The sequence below is a fragment of the Cervus canadensis genome, chromosome 31 (assembly GCF_019320065.1).
Source record: "Cervus canadensis isolate Bull #8, Minnesota chromosome 31, ASM1932006v1, whole genome shotgun sequence".
NCBI classification, from domain to species: Eukaryota; Metazoa; Chordata; class Mammalia; order Artiodactyla; family Cervidae; genus Cervus; species Cervus canadensis.
The window spans coordinates 28,940,443-28,958,653 of NC_057416.1; the positions used below are offsets into that span (position 1 = coordinate 28,940,443).

At 41.0% G+C, this 18,211-nt stretch overlaps 1 protein-coding gene across 4 annotated transcripts in view; it reads left to right on the forward strand.

Annotated features, from left to right (window-relative positions):
* The window catches only part of UNC5D (unc-5 netrin receptor D), a 603,713-nt gene that overhangs the window by 337,329 nt on the left and 248,173 nt on the right, over positions 1-18,211 (forward strand). For all 4 annotated transcript variants that reach the window (XM_043454535.1, XM_043454537.1, XM_043454536.1 and 1 more), the window contains exons 2-3: positions 1,667-1,885; positions 16,116-16,259. In XM_043454535.1, the coding sequence (XP_043310470.1) occupies positions 1,667-1,885; positions 16,116-16,259 (363 nt within the window). The remainder of the gene's footprint in view (positions 1-1,666; positions 1,886-16,115; positions 16,260-18,211) is intronic.

Below are 18,211 nucleotides of genomic sequence, written 5' to 3' on the forward strand. Positions count from 1 at the left end.
TTATTTTTTGAAGGAGTTTATCAAACTTTTATGACTTAAACTATTTGCTCTCTCGTTATTTGGAATATTGGCTTTAGTGATGGTTTTTTCGTCTTGTGAGTTAACTTTTCTATTGACATGAGTTAACTTTTCTATTACAAATGTATTTGAAAACATAAATCTCAAGCTCTTTAATATGTGAGCCCCCCACCACCTTGATTTGATACATTTAATGAAAAAATAGTTTGGAGAATCAAGCTGTTGTGTTTATTTCAGTGGCGTAGTACTTATGTATTCCTGTTGGTGAACAGTCTTTCCCATAACTCAATGTCTTTTATTTTTTCTTTACACAGACACAAAATTATAGGCAGTCATTCCTCCTATGTCCTTTTGTCATTGATGATTCCCCCTACAGACTCTTTAAAAGGACATTCCACCTAATATTGTGAGTTTTGTTTACCCTTGACAGTGCTTAGTCGTTTAGCTTAATGATTTCAGTGTATACAAATGTCTGTGTTTCTTCAGAATTACAGTGACGACACCCAAAAAGCCAGGTTAGGACACAGACACCTCCTGGTCTCCGGACTCTCTCCTAATGACCTGGATTTTGTTCTGCTGGTTTCATGAGGTCCCTTTTTCCAGCTAGTCATAAAGACTGGTTTGCTTTGAATGGGAAAAGCCCTCTCTGGGGCATAGTTGATCTTGGTGTTGAAGATCAGTACCAGTACTTGGTATTTGCTTTCTTTGTTCTTTCTCCGGAATGCCGTGGGAAGGCACAAAATAGGGTCTTGGTTATGCTCCACATTGCTCAGTAGTTACATGTTTCTTCCCCTGACTGTGTGCCCATTTCCTGGGGCTCAAGTCCTTGCTAAATAGAGTAAAATGGCAATAGAACAAAACTTGGCTCCTGCTTTTTCCTTTCCGTATTATTTCTCTCCACTCATCACTTCCCTATACTTGGGGAGACATATTTATTTCTTCACTTTGAGCAAATGTTACTATAGGTCTTAAACTATAGCTTGTTAGGGATTTGTTTTGGTTCCTAACTGTCCAAATGAAGTCATCTTTGGGCAGAAATGTTGGGGCAGGGAGTGATGGTTTAAAACAAGCAGAAGAAATGCACATTCCCTTTAGAAGGTTTGGTAAGTTCGGAAAAGAAACTATATCCGAGGTTGAACACCAGTCTCCAAGGTTCATAGGTAAAGAAAGTGGACAGTTGCCAATCCTTTGGACATGTCTTATGACCGGCTATTCTCTACCAACATCACCATTATTCATACTCATGTATGGGAGAACCAGATCTATTCCCTTCATTATTTCAGCATTTTGAGGCATCTGGGGGCCCTCACTGAATACTTCGAGGTAACCACTCACCAGGCTGGATCTCAGCCACAGATATCTCTCTCAGTTCTCTCAACAAAAATATAAAGATTAAAAGCTGTAGTTTGAGGAATTCTCCTATTCATTACCTTCACTTGTCCAATAACCCTGGATGTGTGTTGGGCTAAAGGTACCCTGTCACGCTAATTCAATCTCTAGACACTAATTCATCTGCACAGGCCTTACAGGCCTGCTGGTTAGGATTCAGATTTTTCCAGTACAGATTCTTAGAGCCGGTTGTGGTTTTGGCCTTGATGCAGGTGCTGCCAGTGTAGACTGTGTTCTAACACCTCCTTCCATTTCGCAGGAACCGACAATGGTGAAGTCCTCCCTGATTCCATCCCATCAGCTCCTGGGACACTGCCTCATTTCATAGAGGAGCCAGATGATGCTTATATCATCAAGAGCAACCCCATTGCACTGAGGTGCAAAGCAAGGCCAGCCATGCAGATATTCTTCAAATGCAATGGCGAGTGGGTCCATCAGAATGAGCATGTCTCTGAGGAGAGTCTGGACGAGAGTTCAGGTAAGAATGGGAAGTAATTGGAAGAATCTATGGTAGCTTCTCAGATTTTTAGGTCAATATGATTGGGGAAACCTGTGTTCAGTCACACACCTTATTTGAGTGAAGTCATATTAACAGCATCCCAGGAATGTAAGAGGGAGTCATGTCTTGAAATGACTCCACAGCTCTCCTGCTAGTCTACTCCAATATGGTAGAGGAGCATTTTTTATTTTCCTGCTCTATATCACGTTAAGACCTAATTTTGTATAAAAGTTAATATTCTCCCTGGAAATAAAATCAGGCAGTCCCTGTTTTCATTTTCTGAATTCTGAATATTTTTTCATGACATAAATCTTTCAAGAAGCACCCTTTTAAGGAGCCTAAATTCAGTTGCTCTAATCTTTCTTCCTGGATATTATTCTTGTATGCTTCATTCTCCACAGCTGATGGTTTCTGAGTCGTCTGAGTTCTTTTGATTACTGTGTAATGATAAAGAAGTTCAAATTAGAAGACCAGATTTGAATAGGATCTCCTGTATAAAAGAATTTCAGGACCATCTTTATTAGCTGCCTAATTTGGCTGATAAGGGGTGATGATGAGAATAGTGATCATATTAGCTAATATTTGTTGAGCACTTACTATATAACCAGACCTTATCTAAGCTTCTGATACACATTATCCTACTGTCTTTTCAACAGCCCTCTGGGATAGATAATACTGTCATTGCCTTCTTATAAATAAGGAAACAGAGCCTCAAAGAGATTAAGTAAACTGTGGGCTTGTGCTGGATATCTCAATGAGATCATTTGACTCAAAACTTTCAACATGTATTACTTTTATATTTTAGCATATAATAGAAACAGTATATGCCTTTGAACTTTGGCTCCTCAGACTAACAGAAAATTTAGCCTCATCCTAAATCCAATTTGATGTTACTCTATATTATGATTTTTATTAGTTCTAAACTTACTAGATGTCAGATTTTGAATAAATAAAGTCATGAATAATTAGGAAGTTGTGTCAGCTTAATTTATTAATTAATATACCAGTGCTGTTTAGTACATTAGGCTAAGTCTTTCAGAGTACTTCAGGAAAGGGAGGAGGTCTGATCTAGACCTTCATACCTGCTAATAAGTTTATGACCAGTATAAGTGCAAATGAAGTTATGATAAATGTCTAAAGAGAGGTAGATGGTGCTAGGGAGGATTTAAAAAAATCATGTCTAACTGGGACTCTCAGGAAAGGTGTGGAAGCAACAGTGTTTGAAAGGAGCATTGAATATGGGATTCAATTAAGTATAATTGATGATACACTCTATTGAAGAGAGACAGGTCTCAGTGGTCAACATTAGCAAATGAGAGAAAGCTGAGTGTGTGTTCTACTTAGCCTGGTTTGGTTGAAATATAAAATTGATACAGGAGATAGCAGCTGATAGCTGGAAAACAGCTCAATCAGTGGCAGGAGAGACCTCAAATATCAGAGCAAGAAGTCCTTTACTCAATTTTATGGATATTTTTTGTTAATGGTAGGGATTGATTATATTGACATATGGGAATCCAATGGCTTTGAAACTATACTTCAGAAGATGAATATGGAGCAAGTCTTCGGGATGGTAAGGAGAAACAGGAATGGAGAAGTTAAGAGACTTGAGTAATTCAGCTCAGAAAGTAAGATCTGCTTCTTGAGGAATGGCCACAGAAATAGGAGTAGATAGCCGATGTGAGAAGCAGTGTCACAAATCAGACTTAATAGCTGATAGCTATTAAGCTATATATCCATATAGCTTCACTATGGATATATTTCCTTGATACTATAAAGGACCATACAGATTCCTATGGTCTCCTTCCCAATCAAAATACTGAAAAATTTCTTTACTGACATCAGGATGGGTTTCATCACCTGTCTCAGCATTTTCTATCGTCAACCTGTTTAATGTTTAATTTCTCAAGTATAATCCTTATCACTACTCCATTGGAGTTTGTCTGTTCCTTATCATCTCGCCAAGGGCTAATCCCTTATTCCATGTTGTGTTTATAGCACTGATAGAAGTTTGTAACAATTAATGGTATAGAGACATTTCCAGGATTCCAGCGATAGTTTCCTTCCTTAAAGAAGGGTTTGGCAAAAATCAAAACCAATGAAGAGAACAAACTGAATCTTTGTTTTGGGAAAGTTTTTGCTTCTGTGTTACAAAGATTGGGATCATGGAGACCTAGGTAAATAGATTTGGTGTTGAGAGAGTTTGAGTCACAAACAGTAGCGATCTCATTTACCTTTGCATGAAGACTTTCAAGAAAACTCTTGATATTTGGGTAGAGAGCAGCAAAGGGAACAGCATTATCCACAGGACAAAAGCCTATAGAACAATGTGAAATATGAAAGGTATATGTCTCTTAAACTCAGCTAGCCTAACTGGAGAGGAACTCAGATACTAGTGGCTCCATAGGGTTGTGTATTTTTTCCTCAGACATTTCTGTACTAGATTTTGCCCAGTAATGAACTGAAAACAGCAGAAAACCTTTGGGTAAACTGCTGCAAATAAAAGATAGGAAGAACATTGAAAAATGGTCAGCTACTTTTTTATACTACTGCTAGAAAATCCTATATCCATTCTCATTTAAAGACCTCTTGATAAATATTGCAAGCCCATTTAACACTCTACCCTCTTGTAATTTCACAACATTCAGTTTTGTTATTGCTTCCTCCTTTTAATTCCTTTCTCATTGCTAGGCAACTCCATGTCTTGAAGACAGCAGCGTTGATTACATTCTCTGCCTCCATTTAAAAGTCTCCGCCTTTGCTTCCTTTAAAAAACATATAAAAATAAAAAAGACCATTAAAAGTCAAAAATTTCAAAGGAACTGGGAAGAACAAAAAAAAAATCATAAATGACAAAATCTGAAGAGATTATACACTGATTTTGAAAAACAAGCTGTTGAGAAAGAGCTTAAATTTTAACAACTACCTTTTGAAAAGAATTTAATAAGCACAACCTTTTCTTCCAAGTTATTTTGATTGAATCAATAGAAAAGAAATGTCTCTCCCTAAAACTGTTTTTTCTTCTGTGTGCTTAATGAAAATCCCTGTCTACCGCACACTGCAATTATGTTTCCTAAGTTCTGTATTCATAGTGGAAAAGTGGACACTGGCGCAAGATGAGTGAAGATATTAGACCCCAAACTAATGCATAAGTGCAATTAAGGTTGGAAACAAAATGGCCTCAGGTATTGAAAAATAGATGCATTACCTCCCCTGGGTTTCTTCATTGTGGAGCTGGAGAACAGGAATTGGCTACCTTACAGCCTTAATGGCTTTTGATGGGGTCTGAAAAATAGTTCCTGCGAAGTCCAGGGGGAGTGAATGACACCAGGAGACCCAGAACAGTGGGACCACATTTGACCAGGGGTAGAGAATTATCCGTGCTGTTAAGAAGTTGAGAAGTATCTGCTTCAGTATCTTTGGCCAACACAGTCTCCATTTTTAAATCCCAGAGAACTTTGGTATCTTCTTTACTTACAGGTTTTCTTTCTTCACCAAACTAATGGGAAATGCATAGGACCTGGGAGTGTTGGGAGTCGACACAGTCAACACAGGATCTTTTGTATTTCCAAATTGGAAGCAATAAGTCCTTTCCGTTGTTAAAGCCTGCAAACTGCCTTTGGTCTTTTCTGGTAATTTGGCCCCGTCATCTAACAGTTCAAATAAGAAGAAAAAGGACTGTGTGTTTTCATGCAATTTAGCTTGGAAAACCCAGAGCAAGAGTTCTTTCCTGCAGAAAGCACAATTTATTTGACATGAGTTACTGTGTTTGCACAGACATGGCTATACCTCTTAGTAATGTACACTTTTAGTTCTCTGCACAAGCCGAGCGGTCCTCTTTCATTTGTTCTGCCTCATTTCATTTGGAAATATGGGAAGTCTTCTTCCTTGTATTTTTCTTCTGTTAACATCTGGAGTTGAGAGGCAATCCCAATTCAGGCATCATGCCCCTGAGAAAAGGGTGGATTGTTCCAATAACCCAGAAATTAAGAGTTTTAATATAATAAGCAAGTACGTGTGTGCACACACACACATACACAGAAAACCAACAATAACCAGGAAAACTCATTCTTGGCAATCAGGATAATGTAGCCTGTGGGAAGTTTGGGCTATCAATAAGCTTAGCTACTTCTTTATTGTTCAATAATAATGGAGTTCCCTTAACAAGCCTCCCTGGTTCTTATTCTGCCTTGGAGATATCGAACTCTAATGAGTGAAATAATGTGTATTTCAATGCATCATGGGAAAAGTCTCAACTCCAGTAAACTAATATTTTTCTTCTTAAAGAATATCATTTCAGGGATTTCACTGTGTGATTTCCTTATTAAAGAACTGGAGTCACTCTCTGGGGAGAAGAGGTTAATGGATTGTGTTGAGAAAAGGGAGAAGAACAGAAATAAAAATGTGTTAAATCTTTAAAATTTATATCTAAGAACTTTGCTATGCTGGTGATGGGGATTTGGATATAGTATCTTCCAGAAAACCATTAATTTGAAGTTACCTTCAGTGTTCACAAATCACCAGGGTACATTTGGGAAGCATATATTTGAGACCACGGAACACAGAAAAATCCATCTCTCAAGTGTTCCATTGCCAGTTTGTTGGTTTAAAACTCACATTTATAGAAACAGTCTTCCACCCCACCCAGGTTTTATCTTGTTCATTACTCTGCTTCTCAGAGAGGACCGAGCTATTCTAAAAAGGTGTTCAGGAAAATATTACAAATTCCTTCCCCAAATTTGTGACAGAACATGCAGAGCTTGTCTTGTGTGTCTGATTTAAACCTGTCCTACAAAAAAAAAAAAAAAACCCAAAAAACTGTTTAATATCATTTCATTCATAGCAAACACAGAAGGCAGCTAACCATCTTGTATAATTTAATGTCAATTCATGATATCTGCCTGATATTTGTTCTAAACCCTAAATTCTTAAGCAGTGTCTTTGGACTTTTGTAGTCTTTTCTGTTCATACAGCATTTAGAAGTGTGTTTCTTTATGTGAAGTGGGAATTATAAAGATATTTTAAAAACTGAGGATAGTCCAGTGGTTAAGAATGTCGATATTAGTGCAATAGGACACCTACCATGTTTGAGATCTGTTTATCTATTTACAGACTTTCTTCAGGTAGATATGTTACTTAGTGTCCTTTGACCTCAGCTTTCCCTTGTATAAAATGGCAGTTATAATCGTATCTACTCTGGGAACTATAGTGGGGGTGGTAGAACCTAATATGTGTGACATATTTAGCTCAGGGTCTGGTATATAGCAAATTCCCAATCGAGGTTAGCCTTCAAAATGATAAATATAAAACTGCTAAATTTGTTGTGTTATTTTGTCTTTTCAGTTATAAAATATTTTATTGTGTTTCACAGTATCACCAGTGTATAAACAGACAGCAGTAATGGTTTCTACGCTTCTAAAAACAAATAGAAAATGATGAACTTTTACAGTTCCAAAAAGCGCTAGTATGTTGTTCATTCACTAAGTCATGTCTGACTCTTTGCGACCCCATGAATTGCAGCATGTGAGGCTTCCCTGTCCTTAACCATCTCCCAGAGCTTGCTCAAACTCATGTCCTTTGAGTCAGTGATGCCATCCAACTATCTCATCCTCTGCCGCCCCCTTCTCCTATCCTCAATCTTTCCCAGCATCTGTATCATTAATAGGTAAAGAGTTGTCTGTCGTGGAATGACATCTCATGTGCCTAGGATTCACTCCATTGATTTATACTTTGTCTTGGTGATTCCCAGAGCCCCTGGTATCACCGAGGGAGATAGAATTGGTGGGGTGATCTCAGGATGATTTACTACCAGGAAGTTGTTGTGGCGTCTGCAGGAATGAAAAGCCATTGACTGGGGCAGCAGGGTTGGAAATCATGAGTGGGTTACCCACAAGCTGTGAGTGTGAGGTCCCAGTAATTCACTCAGGGATCCTGTCCTCTAAATAACTCTGCCTTCCCTACTCCAGCCTCTTAAGTTTCCCTTCTGTCTGTTACCAGACCACGCTATCAAGTTAATTTGCTTTCCTCTGCCAGACACCTCTGTGATGATTAATTCTTATCTCCGGTGAGGATGAAACTGGAGAGCTTGGGTGTATTCTTAGTTTCTGTACTTAAGACTGAACTTGCCATACTTCTGAGGGATATGTGGAGTGGTTATTATCCAGGGGAAACTAAAGAGTATTCATTAGGCATAGTGCACTTTCAAAGGAGGATGGGTATTTTTTATCAAAATACATTTTAATCTTGTTGCTAGGATAAAGTGGCAAAAGACATTTAGCCCTAATTAAGCATCTGCCAGTAAAATGAAATATGGATCTACCTTTCAATTATCTCCATTTAATTTGCTATTTTCAGTAGCATGTTGGCCTGAAGACATGTAAGCTCCCTTAAGAAATAGAAGCACAGTTCCATCAAAAGGCTTCCTTGCATCTCAGAGTTTTAAAACTTCAAATATGGATCCAATTCATGTGTCTTTACCAGAGCCTTGCCCTAGACCCTGAGCTAAATACTGGGTGAGGACAGAGCCTTCAAGTTGTAGGTAGGATGGTGCCCACCCTAGAAGCTTTTGTTGATGCTACAGAGAGATTAGAAGCCCATCTTGTGAGATCTTTGGCAACCTATGCTTCTGTTGCAGAATTTGTCACACTCCAATGTTGGAGCAGGTTGAAGTGTCTCCCCCTCTATCCTGCAAGCTCCTTGAGGACAAGAATCTTCATCATTTGCTTTGTCACAGTATCTTCAGCACCTGGCAAAGTGGCAAGCACATCTGAGGCCTCAATACAATGTTTTAAAAATAATGTATGTTGTCAACTGTGTCTTGGATCTGTTTCTTATGATATGGGACCTTCAGCAAAATAATAGGAATAGTAATAGCATAGTTTTAAGATGATGGATATGATGACATTAATGAAAGTAAAGGGACATACAAATGATATAATGATTAGTCAAGAAGGATAATATGTTCTTCAAAATTTGGAGAAACTTACTGTTTGAGTCTACTTTGTAGGCTGCAAACCTTGGCTTGTTGTTGTTCAGTCACCCATCACGTCCAGTTCTTTGCAACCCCATGGATCACAGCATGTTCGTCTTTCCTCTCCTTCACTGTGTTCTGCAGTGTGCCCAGATTCATGTCCGTTGCGTTGGTGATGCCATCTAACCATCTCATTCTCCATCGCCCCGTTCTCCTCCTGCCCTCAGTCTTTCCAGGCATCAGGGTGTTTTCCAAAGAGTCGGCTCTTCGAATCAGGTGGCCGAAGTATTGGAGTTTCAGCATCAATCCTTCCAATGAATATTCAGGGTTGATTTCCTTGAGAATTGACTAGTCTGATCTCCTTGGGGCTCTCGAGAGTCTTCTCCAGCACCACAATTCAAAAGCGTTCTTTGGCGCTCAGCTTTCTTTATGGTCCAGCTCTCACATCTGTAACATGATGACTGGAAAAACCGTAGCTTTCGCTACCTTTGTTGGCAGAATGATATCTCTGTTTTTAAATTTTAATTAATCTTTGCTGTCTGGGTTTGTCATAGCTTTCCTTCAAAGGAGCAAGCATCTTTTAACTTTATGGCTGCAGTCACTGTCCACCATGATTTTGGAGCCCAACAAAATAAAATCTGTCGCTGCTTCCACTTCCTTCCCTTCTATTTGCCATGAAGTGGTGGTACTAGGTACTACATTCCATAATCTTAGTTTTTCTAATGTTGAGTTTCAAGCCAGCTTCTCACTCTTCTACTACCTGGACTAGTAAGGGACAAATGGAAAACGGCCCCTCGTATACATGGTGGATTCACTTCTTCAAGCGGAATGGGATGTTTTCTATCTTCTTAGTAGACAGTAGAATGAGATGGGGCTGTGTCAGAGCAAAGTACACGCATCAGAGGGACTGAGGGATCTAAGGAGATGCTGGTCTGTTAAAGGAGGTTCTTGAATAAGAGGTGGTTGCTTCTTGTGGGGAGTTTGATGTTTTTTTTTTTCTCTCGCCCCAAATTGAGCAAGGTCCCATGCTACCCATGAAGTATTAGAATAGTTCTTTGGACCTTTATCTGTGGAAGCTAACTCAATAGAATCCTTCTCTGGGTTAATTCCCAATCATGAAGCTGTACAGTGTAGAAAACCAGGCATGGAATAGGCATGACCCTGGGCTAAGACAGTCCAGGGAAATGGGCACGGAAATTAGGGTAGAAAACAGTTCACCAAACTCTAGTCGCTAGCCTCTTAACTACTTTTGTGTGGTTTGAAAATATTACAGGAGGAAGAGGGACGCTCCTTTTTTTCCCTTGAATCCAGTTATTTTGTTATCTGAGTATCCTACTACAGAGAACTTCCAAAGATTGAACATCCAGTTGTGGTGACGTGTTTAGCCTCAGAGAACCATGGGAAACCCTCCCCATGCCCCCATCCCCAGGTACATCTGAGAACTGGTTTGCAGCAAAAACCATGGCAGGATGGTATTGATGGGCTTCGTGGAAGTCTGATAATAATCAGAAGATGAAAGACAGGGGACAGCTGTTAGGTACTGGCTGCAGCCGGCATGGTGCTGAATGTTAAGTACTACTCTAGAACCCATTTCTAAAGAACAAGGTAGGACTAAAGCTAGAGCCCTTTTGTTAAAAGTGGATCAGAAATAAATACTCGGTATCATCTTAGGGAAAAACTCAAATGGGCTTTTTGGTCAATCCAATAATTTTCAGCCTTTTTCTCTCTGTTTCCTCCCTTCTTCTGTATTTCTCTTCTCTGAACAGTGAAGCATATACTTCAATTAGTTTGAAAATTCCCTAACTTTTATTCTCCCAACAGGATTAGACCTGCTAAGAGTAACTAGTGTTTCCTATCTGATAAATAAGGGGATTATAGCAATAACTGCTGTCAGCATTTTTCTCATTTAAACAAATAAAGGTGACAAATGATGAAGTTCTGTGCAGCTCTGTTATGTTTAGTACATGCGGAGCAATTACTCATCCGCTGCCAACATTCGTGTCTACAGCTAAACCATCCACAGCGTCGAAAGCTTATTAGCATTTCAGTTCCATAGTCATATTTTTATCTTCCGTAAGACTCTCCTCCATAACAAAGGCTGATGGTTATAATTTGCACAATAATTTAAAGGGTTGGACTTTTCCGTGCCTATTAGACTTGCACAAGTTATCAGGTACCATGCTCGTCTTATTTATGACATGCCAGCTTCTATTTGCCTGGGATTTTTGTTCCCCTGTAGCACTTCCTCTGAACAAGTTAGCTGCCATTGCTTGAGATGGAGAAGTAGATGATGATCTCTGCAACAGTACTGGATGAACTTCAGTGCAGGGACTGGGGGGGTGAGTAAAGGTGTCCCGAAATAGAGCTGCTTTAAATGAAGGTTTCTCAGATGTGCTTTCTCACATATATATGTAAATGCACACATTTATATATGTATGCATATACATTTATTAATGCACATTCACATTGTGCTCAGTCGTGTCTGACTTTGTGACCCCATGGACTGTAGTCCGCTAGGCTCCTCCGTCCATGGGATTTTCCAGACAAGAATACTGCAGGGGATCTTCTGGACCCGGGGGTCAAACCCTCATCTCTTCCGCCTCCTGCATCGGCAGGTGGATCCTTTACCTTTGCGCCACCTGTGTGAGTGCTATGCTTAGCCACTCAGTCCTGTCCGACTCTCTGCACCCCCACGGACTGTCAGACTCCTCTGTCCATGGGGATTCTCCAGGCAAGAATACTGGAATGGGTTGCCGCTGTCTCCTCCAGGCGATCTCCCCAACCCAAGAATCAAACCCAGGTCTCCCTCGTTGCAGGCAGATTCTTTACCATCTGAGCCACTGGGGAAGCCAGCACCACCTGGGAAGCACTTTATTAATGCATATAACACATGCACACACACAGGCACACACACACACACATACGCACACATGTAATATAGCACTCAAAGAACAATAGTGAAGATTTACGAGAGTATATACTATTTAATTTTTTATTTTTATGAAATGTTTTTTGTTATGGTGGAGGAAAGTATAATAGAGACAAACTGCAATTTCCTGAGGGTTTTCCTGGAGGGTATGGTTGACGAGGCTAAATAGTTCATGTTAGAAGAAAAAGGCCTGGTATGGAGGGCACACTATACTTTTTGGGAGAGGGGAGGTTAGCTGATTCATGTGTGGCCTTCTTTTTTAATTTGAATATGACTGTTTTCCAATGCTGTTAGTTTCTGCTGTTTGATAAGTGAGTCAGCCGTAAGTAGACATGTATCCCCTCTCTCTCGGACCTCCCTCCCACTCCGCCCCCTCCCGCCCCTCGAAGGTCCTCGTAGAGAACCCAGTTGAGCTTCCTGTGTTATATAGCAGCTTCCCTATCTATTGTACATGTGATAGTGTAAATATGAAAATGCTACTCTCTCAATTCAGACCCCCCTCCCGTTACCCGCTTGTCCACGTGTCCATTCTCTATATCTGTGTCTCTAGTCCTGCTTTGGAATTAGGTTCCTTGGTACCATTTTTTCTAGGTTACATATATATATGCATTAGTATACAGTATTTGTTTTTCTCTTTCTGACTTACTTCACTCTATAGGACAGACTCTGGGTCCATCCATGTCTGTACAAATAACTCTCTTTCATTCCTTTACTGGCTGAGTAATATTCCATTGTATACATGTCCCACATCTTTATCCATTCATCCATCATCGGACATTTAGGTTGTTTGCATGTCATAACTGTTATAAACAGTCCTGCAGTGAACGCTGAGGGTACATGTGTCCTTTTGAATTAATTTCCTCAGGGTATATCCCCACCTGTGCGGGTAGGATTGCTGAGTCATATGGTAGTTTTATTTTTAGTTTTCCTAGAGGGGATGCTTTCACAAGGCTAAAGACCTCATGTTAGGATAAAAAAGGCCTAAGCCAGAGAGATGCTATACTAATTTTGGGGGCGAGGGGGTTGTGTTTAGATTGCAAAGTTACATAGCTTTTTAAAGAATCCTGACACCCCTGATGCTACCTTCCGAAGCATACTGTGTTTGGAAATGGTTGATACTCATTCCACTTCTCCAAACCCACGGGGAGCCTCTTTGAAGGACTTGAAACCAAGGCATTGTAATGCTGAAATCATGACTTCAGCCTTCCCCTTTCAGCTGTGGTTAGTCTGAATGAGAGGTTGCAAGACTTCCTGACATGAATGGGGTGAGATCAATTATGACCTTCACTGTGGGGGTCTGTGGCCGACTGTCTGTGCTTTCCAAAACAAACGTATGGCTGTCCATGTGTAATAACTATGTTTTTCAAGGTTTAGTATTTGATTCTCTGACATCTCGGGGTCTTGCTGACTTTCAAGGGACTGTCTTACCCAGGGATAGCTCATTCCTAGAGGTGCAAACGACTTACCTGTGAGCACGTCCTTCATAAGCAAACCAACAGATACAGAGCTTTGCCCCCAAATATTCCTTTTATTAAACTCTTATTCTGTATGTGTGTATTTCCCTCTCTATATATGTGTTTGTGTGTTTGTATGTGTGTGTGTATACACATACATATATATAAATGGGCTTCCCTGGTAGCTCAATTGGTAAAGAATCCACCTGCAATGCAGGAGACCCCAGTTTGATTCCTGGGTCAGAAAGATCTGCTGGAGAAGGGATAGGCTTCTGGATACCCACTGGATACTGGGATATCTGGATACCCACTCCAGTATTCTTGGGCTTCCCTTGTGGCTCAGCTGGTAAAGAATCCGCCTGCAATGCGGGAGACCTGGGTATATCAATTCCTTATTAGTCTGAACAGATTTTTGACTTACTGAATGCTTCTTCAGTGAGAGCTGATTGCCAAATGTCTGTCTCTGAGTCTCCTCATTCCATGACAGGGGGAACTCGGGCATGTCAGTTACCCACCTCACACCTGGACACGCTGATTTGGTGTTCTCTCTCTTCCCTTGCACAGCTCAAAGTAGATCATCCACCATTCGTCTCAAATCAAACCCAGGAAATATAAGGCCTCTTCTCCGCAGCCTAGTTCTTTATTTTTGTTTATTCAGCCTAACTTTCAAATCCCCAGTATGAATGGCACACTCCAGTATGCTTTCTGTCCTCACAAACTCTTTTGTAACCTTACTTTCTTTTCTCCTCCTCTTCACCTGCTAGCTCTGCCTTCTCCTTGCCCTGATGCGTTCATTCCCACTTCTTTTATTTAAGTGCAAATTAAAGAAAAGCAGGGACACAATAACAATAAAAATCCCTCTAAGGCTTCTTTTCTGTTCGATGTAGAAGGTGGCTTTCAGGACTTAGATCTCTGATAAGGTAGAAGGTGTGCTTCTGCGCCCTGCGCAGAGATGTGAATTATCAACTGTCCTCAAGATGTTTTTCTATGCATGGTACCTCCCCCAAACTCAGAAAGTCTTACTCAGATTGTGTACATGCTGGTTGATGTGACCCTTAAGTGCTCTCATCACACACTATAAATAGCATGTCATCAGTTGAGTGGAAGGCAGTGTTTCCCCAGGCTGACTAGTCCACCTCCATTCTTGTTCTTTAAATCCTACCAGCACCCAGGGTATAATCAAATTCCACCTCCTCCACCAAGAGTCCTTGGCTCCTTTGGACTGTTATTGTTCTGTCCCCTGAATTCCTTTTGAACATAAAGGAAAAAGCCTAGTTATGCACCCAGATTTTCTTTAAATATACCATGTATCAGTCTTATTTCCATAATTAAGGTAAGTACCTGAAATACGAGGACTGAGTTGAATTTGGATGAGGGGAATGTGCAGAGTCCTGGTTTGGGTCAAATCCTGGATCTTCCATTTCCAGACTGTGTGATTGCAGACAAATGACTCTTAAGTCCGTTCTTTGGTCTGCAGAGTGAGGCTTCAGCAGCCTCAGCAGTGTCAGGGCACTGCGGAAACGTAAAGAGGGAACAGATGAAAGGCTTATAGTGATGCTGGGCACTTAGGTGGGATTCAATAGGCTTTTTTTCTCCCATGCCGCCTATACCAGGGCAGAGCACAGACTTGGCAGATGCCGCTGGCTGCAGAGAGCATGCTGACTCTAAAGGCTGCTCGCCTGCTTGTAATGGTTTACCTGATGCTAGTGAAGAAGGTGTCCTTTTCCCCTCTGCACTTCATGCAAAGTGGCTGCCCTTCCCCCAAAAAAGAAAGGCTGATAGTCCTTGGATAAAGGTTTGGAAGAAATTCACACTCCCCAATAAGATGCATCAGGCAAACTTTTTGACTATTAGATGGAGTATACAAAGATACAGTAATGAAAAAATGACAAGGTCGAGGTCTTAGTTTATCCCATTTCCTAAATGTAGTCTTCACCCCTCTTTCTATAAAAGCTTCTCCTTTTCTTTACTTCCTCATTCCGTTGCAGCAAGAACCTTTCTTCCTGGGTTCTCAAGAAGAGATTCAAGGACTTAAGATCAACTTAGTTCAGCTTGTCTGCATTCCTTGGGTTGTCTGGAGTTTTTGGCTTTTCCTTGGATTCCTGGACTCTTCACCATGCACAACCTCTGTCCCCTCCTTATTCTAAGCTGCATGGCTACAGTGACCCTCTCCTGCCGTACCCAGAGGTGGGGGCATTTAGAACCACCTGGAACCGTGTCCTGGGGTTGGTTTGTTGAGACCTCTTTAGAATCCCAGCAATTAATTCGGTGTTACATTCTTCATGGTAGATTTTACATCAAGAAAGACAGAGTGGAAGGGGGAGAATAACTTGGGAGATTGGGATTGATATATGCATACTCCGGTATACAAAATAGATAACTAGTCAGATCCTCCTATATAGCACAGGGAACTCTATTCAATACTCTGCAATGACCTATGTGGGAGTAGAATCTAAAAAAGAGTGGATGTATGTATATGTATAACTGATTCACTTTGCTGGGCACCTGAAACTAATAGAACATTGTAAATCAACTGTACACTAATAAAAAAATTTCTTTAAGAAAAAAAAAAAAGAATGTTTATAAGAGCTGGGAAAAAAAGAAAGCATGGTGTCAAGGGAGTGTGAAAACAATTCTATTGTATGGGAACCACATTGGTTAATATTTTACACTTGTTCTTTTCAGCCTACTCAGCTGTTGGAATTTAATTAGCAGTAATATATTATTGTCAAAGTAATTAAAACCTCGCCTTGATTAAAAACGGAGTGGTTTTAATTAACAGGAAGAGGTTGGGCTGGCCTTAACTTTCTCTTTGAGGAATACACTGGCCTCAGTGGATTGGCTCTGTCTCCTCTGCAGGCTTGAAGGTCCGGGAGGTGTTCATCAATGTCACCAGGCAGCAGGTGGAAGACTTCCACGGGCCCGAGGATTACTGGTGTCAGTGTGTGGCGTGGAGCCACCTGGGGACCTCCAAAAGCAGAAAGGCCTCTGTGCGCATCGCTTGTGAGTATATTCAGGGTGACCCTCTTGTCCTGCAGGGATACAGACTAGCCTTTCATAGAGGGGCTCGGGACAGGCCAGGTGCTTCTATAGCAGGGAAATGAGGGGCCGGCGAGAAACCATCAGAATTCTCTCCACCGCGAATCAGTCCCCTCTTCTAAAATTGTGTTTTTAATGTTTGAGAATTCCCTCTGGAAGACAATCAGCCAGTGAGCTGGGCTAAGGTTCTGCCTAGGTTGTCAAAATGCAGGTGCCTCCACAATACCAGGAGAAATGGTTCCCCCCCAAAAAAGAAAAGAGAAAAAGTCACGCAAATGGATTCTGCTCTTCATCACCAGTGACACAGTTCAGGGGGCATTGATGGGAAATGTTGAGCAGTGACTGTTTACTGTACTTTGCCAGCAAATCTGCAAAAATAAGACATTAAAGATTAAGGGAGTTTTATAGCCTCCTGTTAAACCTCTTCCCTCTGAATCTTAAAACATGGAAATGGGTTTTTAAACTGCATTTGTTTGACCCAAGTAGGACTGACAAAAAGGCTCTTGAGGGAAAAAAAAAAAGAAAGATTGCCTTTCAGAAGAGCCTAAGGTTTCTTCATCACGTTTAGCATCAGTGTTTTTATCATCTCAAACATGTTTAGACATACACAAACTTCCTCTCTCTTCCTTAAATGTCTTCATCCCTTCCACCCCAGTGGGTCTGCATGAAATCTCCTGAGCCAAGGAGTGTAAAAGCCTGCCCCGCAGCCCCTCAAAAGAGGAGGCCAGCAATGGTCACTCTTCTTGTTATTGTATTAATACCTTTTTGAATGCTGCTTTTGAGAGTGCCGTGAAGAATACAGGACAAGCGCCATTTATCTGAGGACTCAAGGAGTTCTTTGTAGCAAATGTGGATGGTTTGGGGATTGAGAATAAGAATAAATTGTGCATTGCAGAGGCGTTTCTGTTTCTGGGGAAATGAAATCTCCCTCTGAGCACAGGCCCATCACCTTCACTGTCCTCACACTTGGGGAAGCTCTTGCTTGCACGTTGACTGGGCCCTTGGAGGCCAAAGAGGAGGTCATCTTGTAAGCTCTGCTTTATGTAAGAGCTGTGGGAAACGTTTCCCCTGTACCTGTAGGTATTTAATTTTAGCCCACAAATAACTTTACGACTGGTCAGCTGAGACAGGGAATGTTTGACTTTATTCTTCCTTAAGATGTCCACCTCTGTGCTCCTAGCGTAGCCTTGGTCAGCCTCACCAAGGTGTTTGACCCTAGTCTAGTCAGGGTGAAGCAGATTATCCTCTAGAGCTCAAAGAGAAGAGATGCAAAACCGAGTAGGGTATTTCAACACAAGTCCCCTCCATTTCCTTTGTGTCTTCCATATCGCCTGTCCCCTTCTTTTTACTACTTCCTCTAGAGCCCCACATGTATGGTATCCTAAATATAGCATCTCATGAATCTGTCCACCTCCACACTCTGTCACCTCCACACTTACTCATTCATTCCTGGCTATTAGGTGCCTGCTGGAAACCTCCAAAGGTTTCCCCCTCCTTAGAAAACTTGGCAGAGAATGGCTCAAACACATCTTTTGTTAACTTCCGCAACCTTTGATTGTATACACTGTACGCTGTCCTTCTAAACACATTGCCCGTATGCTCATCACCCTCACTTCTCGGACATGTGCCTTTGCTCCGAGAGTTTCCTGTTTCAGGAATGTGTATCCTGGTGACTGAGAACTCAGATACTGGAGTCCTGTTGGTTTCCAGTTACTAAGTCCACTGCTTAGCATTGCAGTGGGGGCCAATTGATTCTTCTCTCTGCATCTAATGTTATGATAAAAGGCTGCTGACTTCATAGGGTTATTATAAGAGTTAGAGGTATTGACAACTACAGTGTCTAAAATCATACCTCACACAGTTAACTCATATCAATCATCAGTTATTATGACATATTTGGTCCTACATATTTGTAT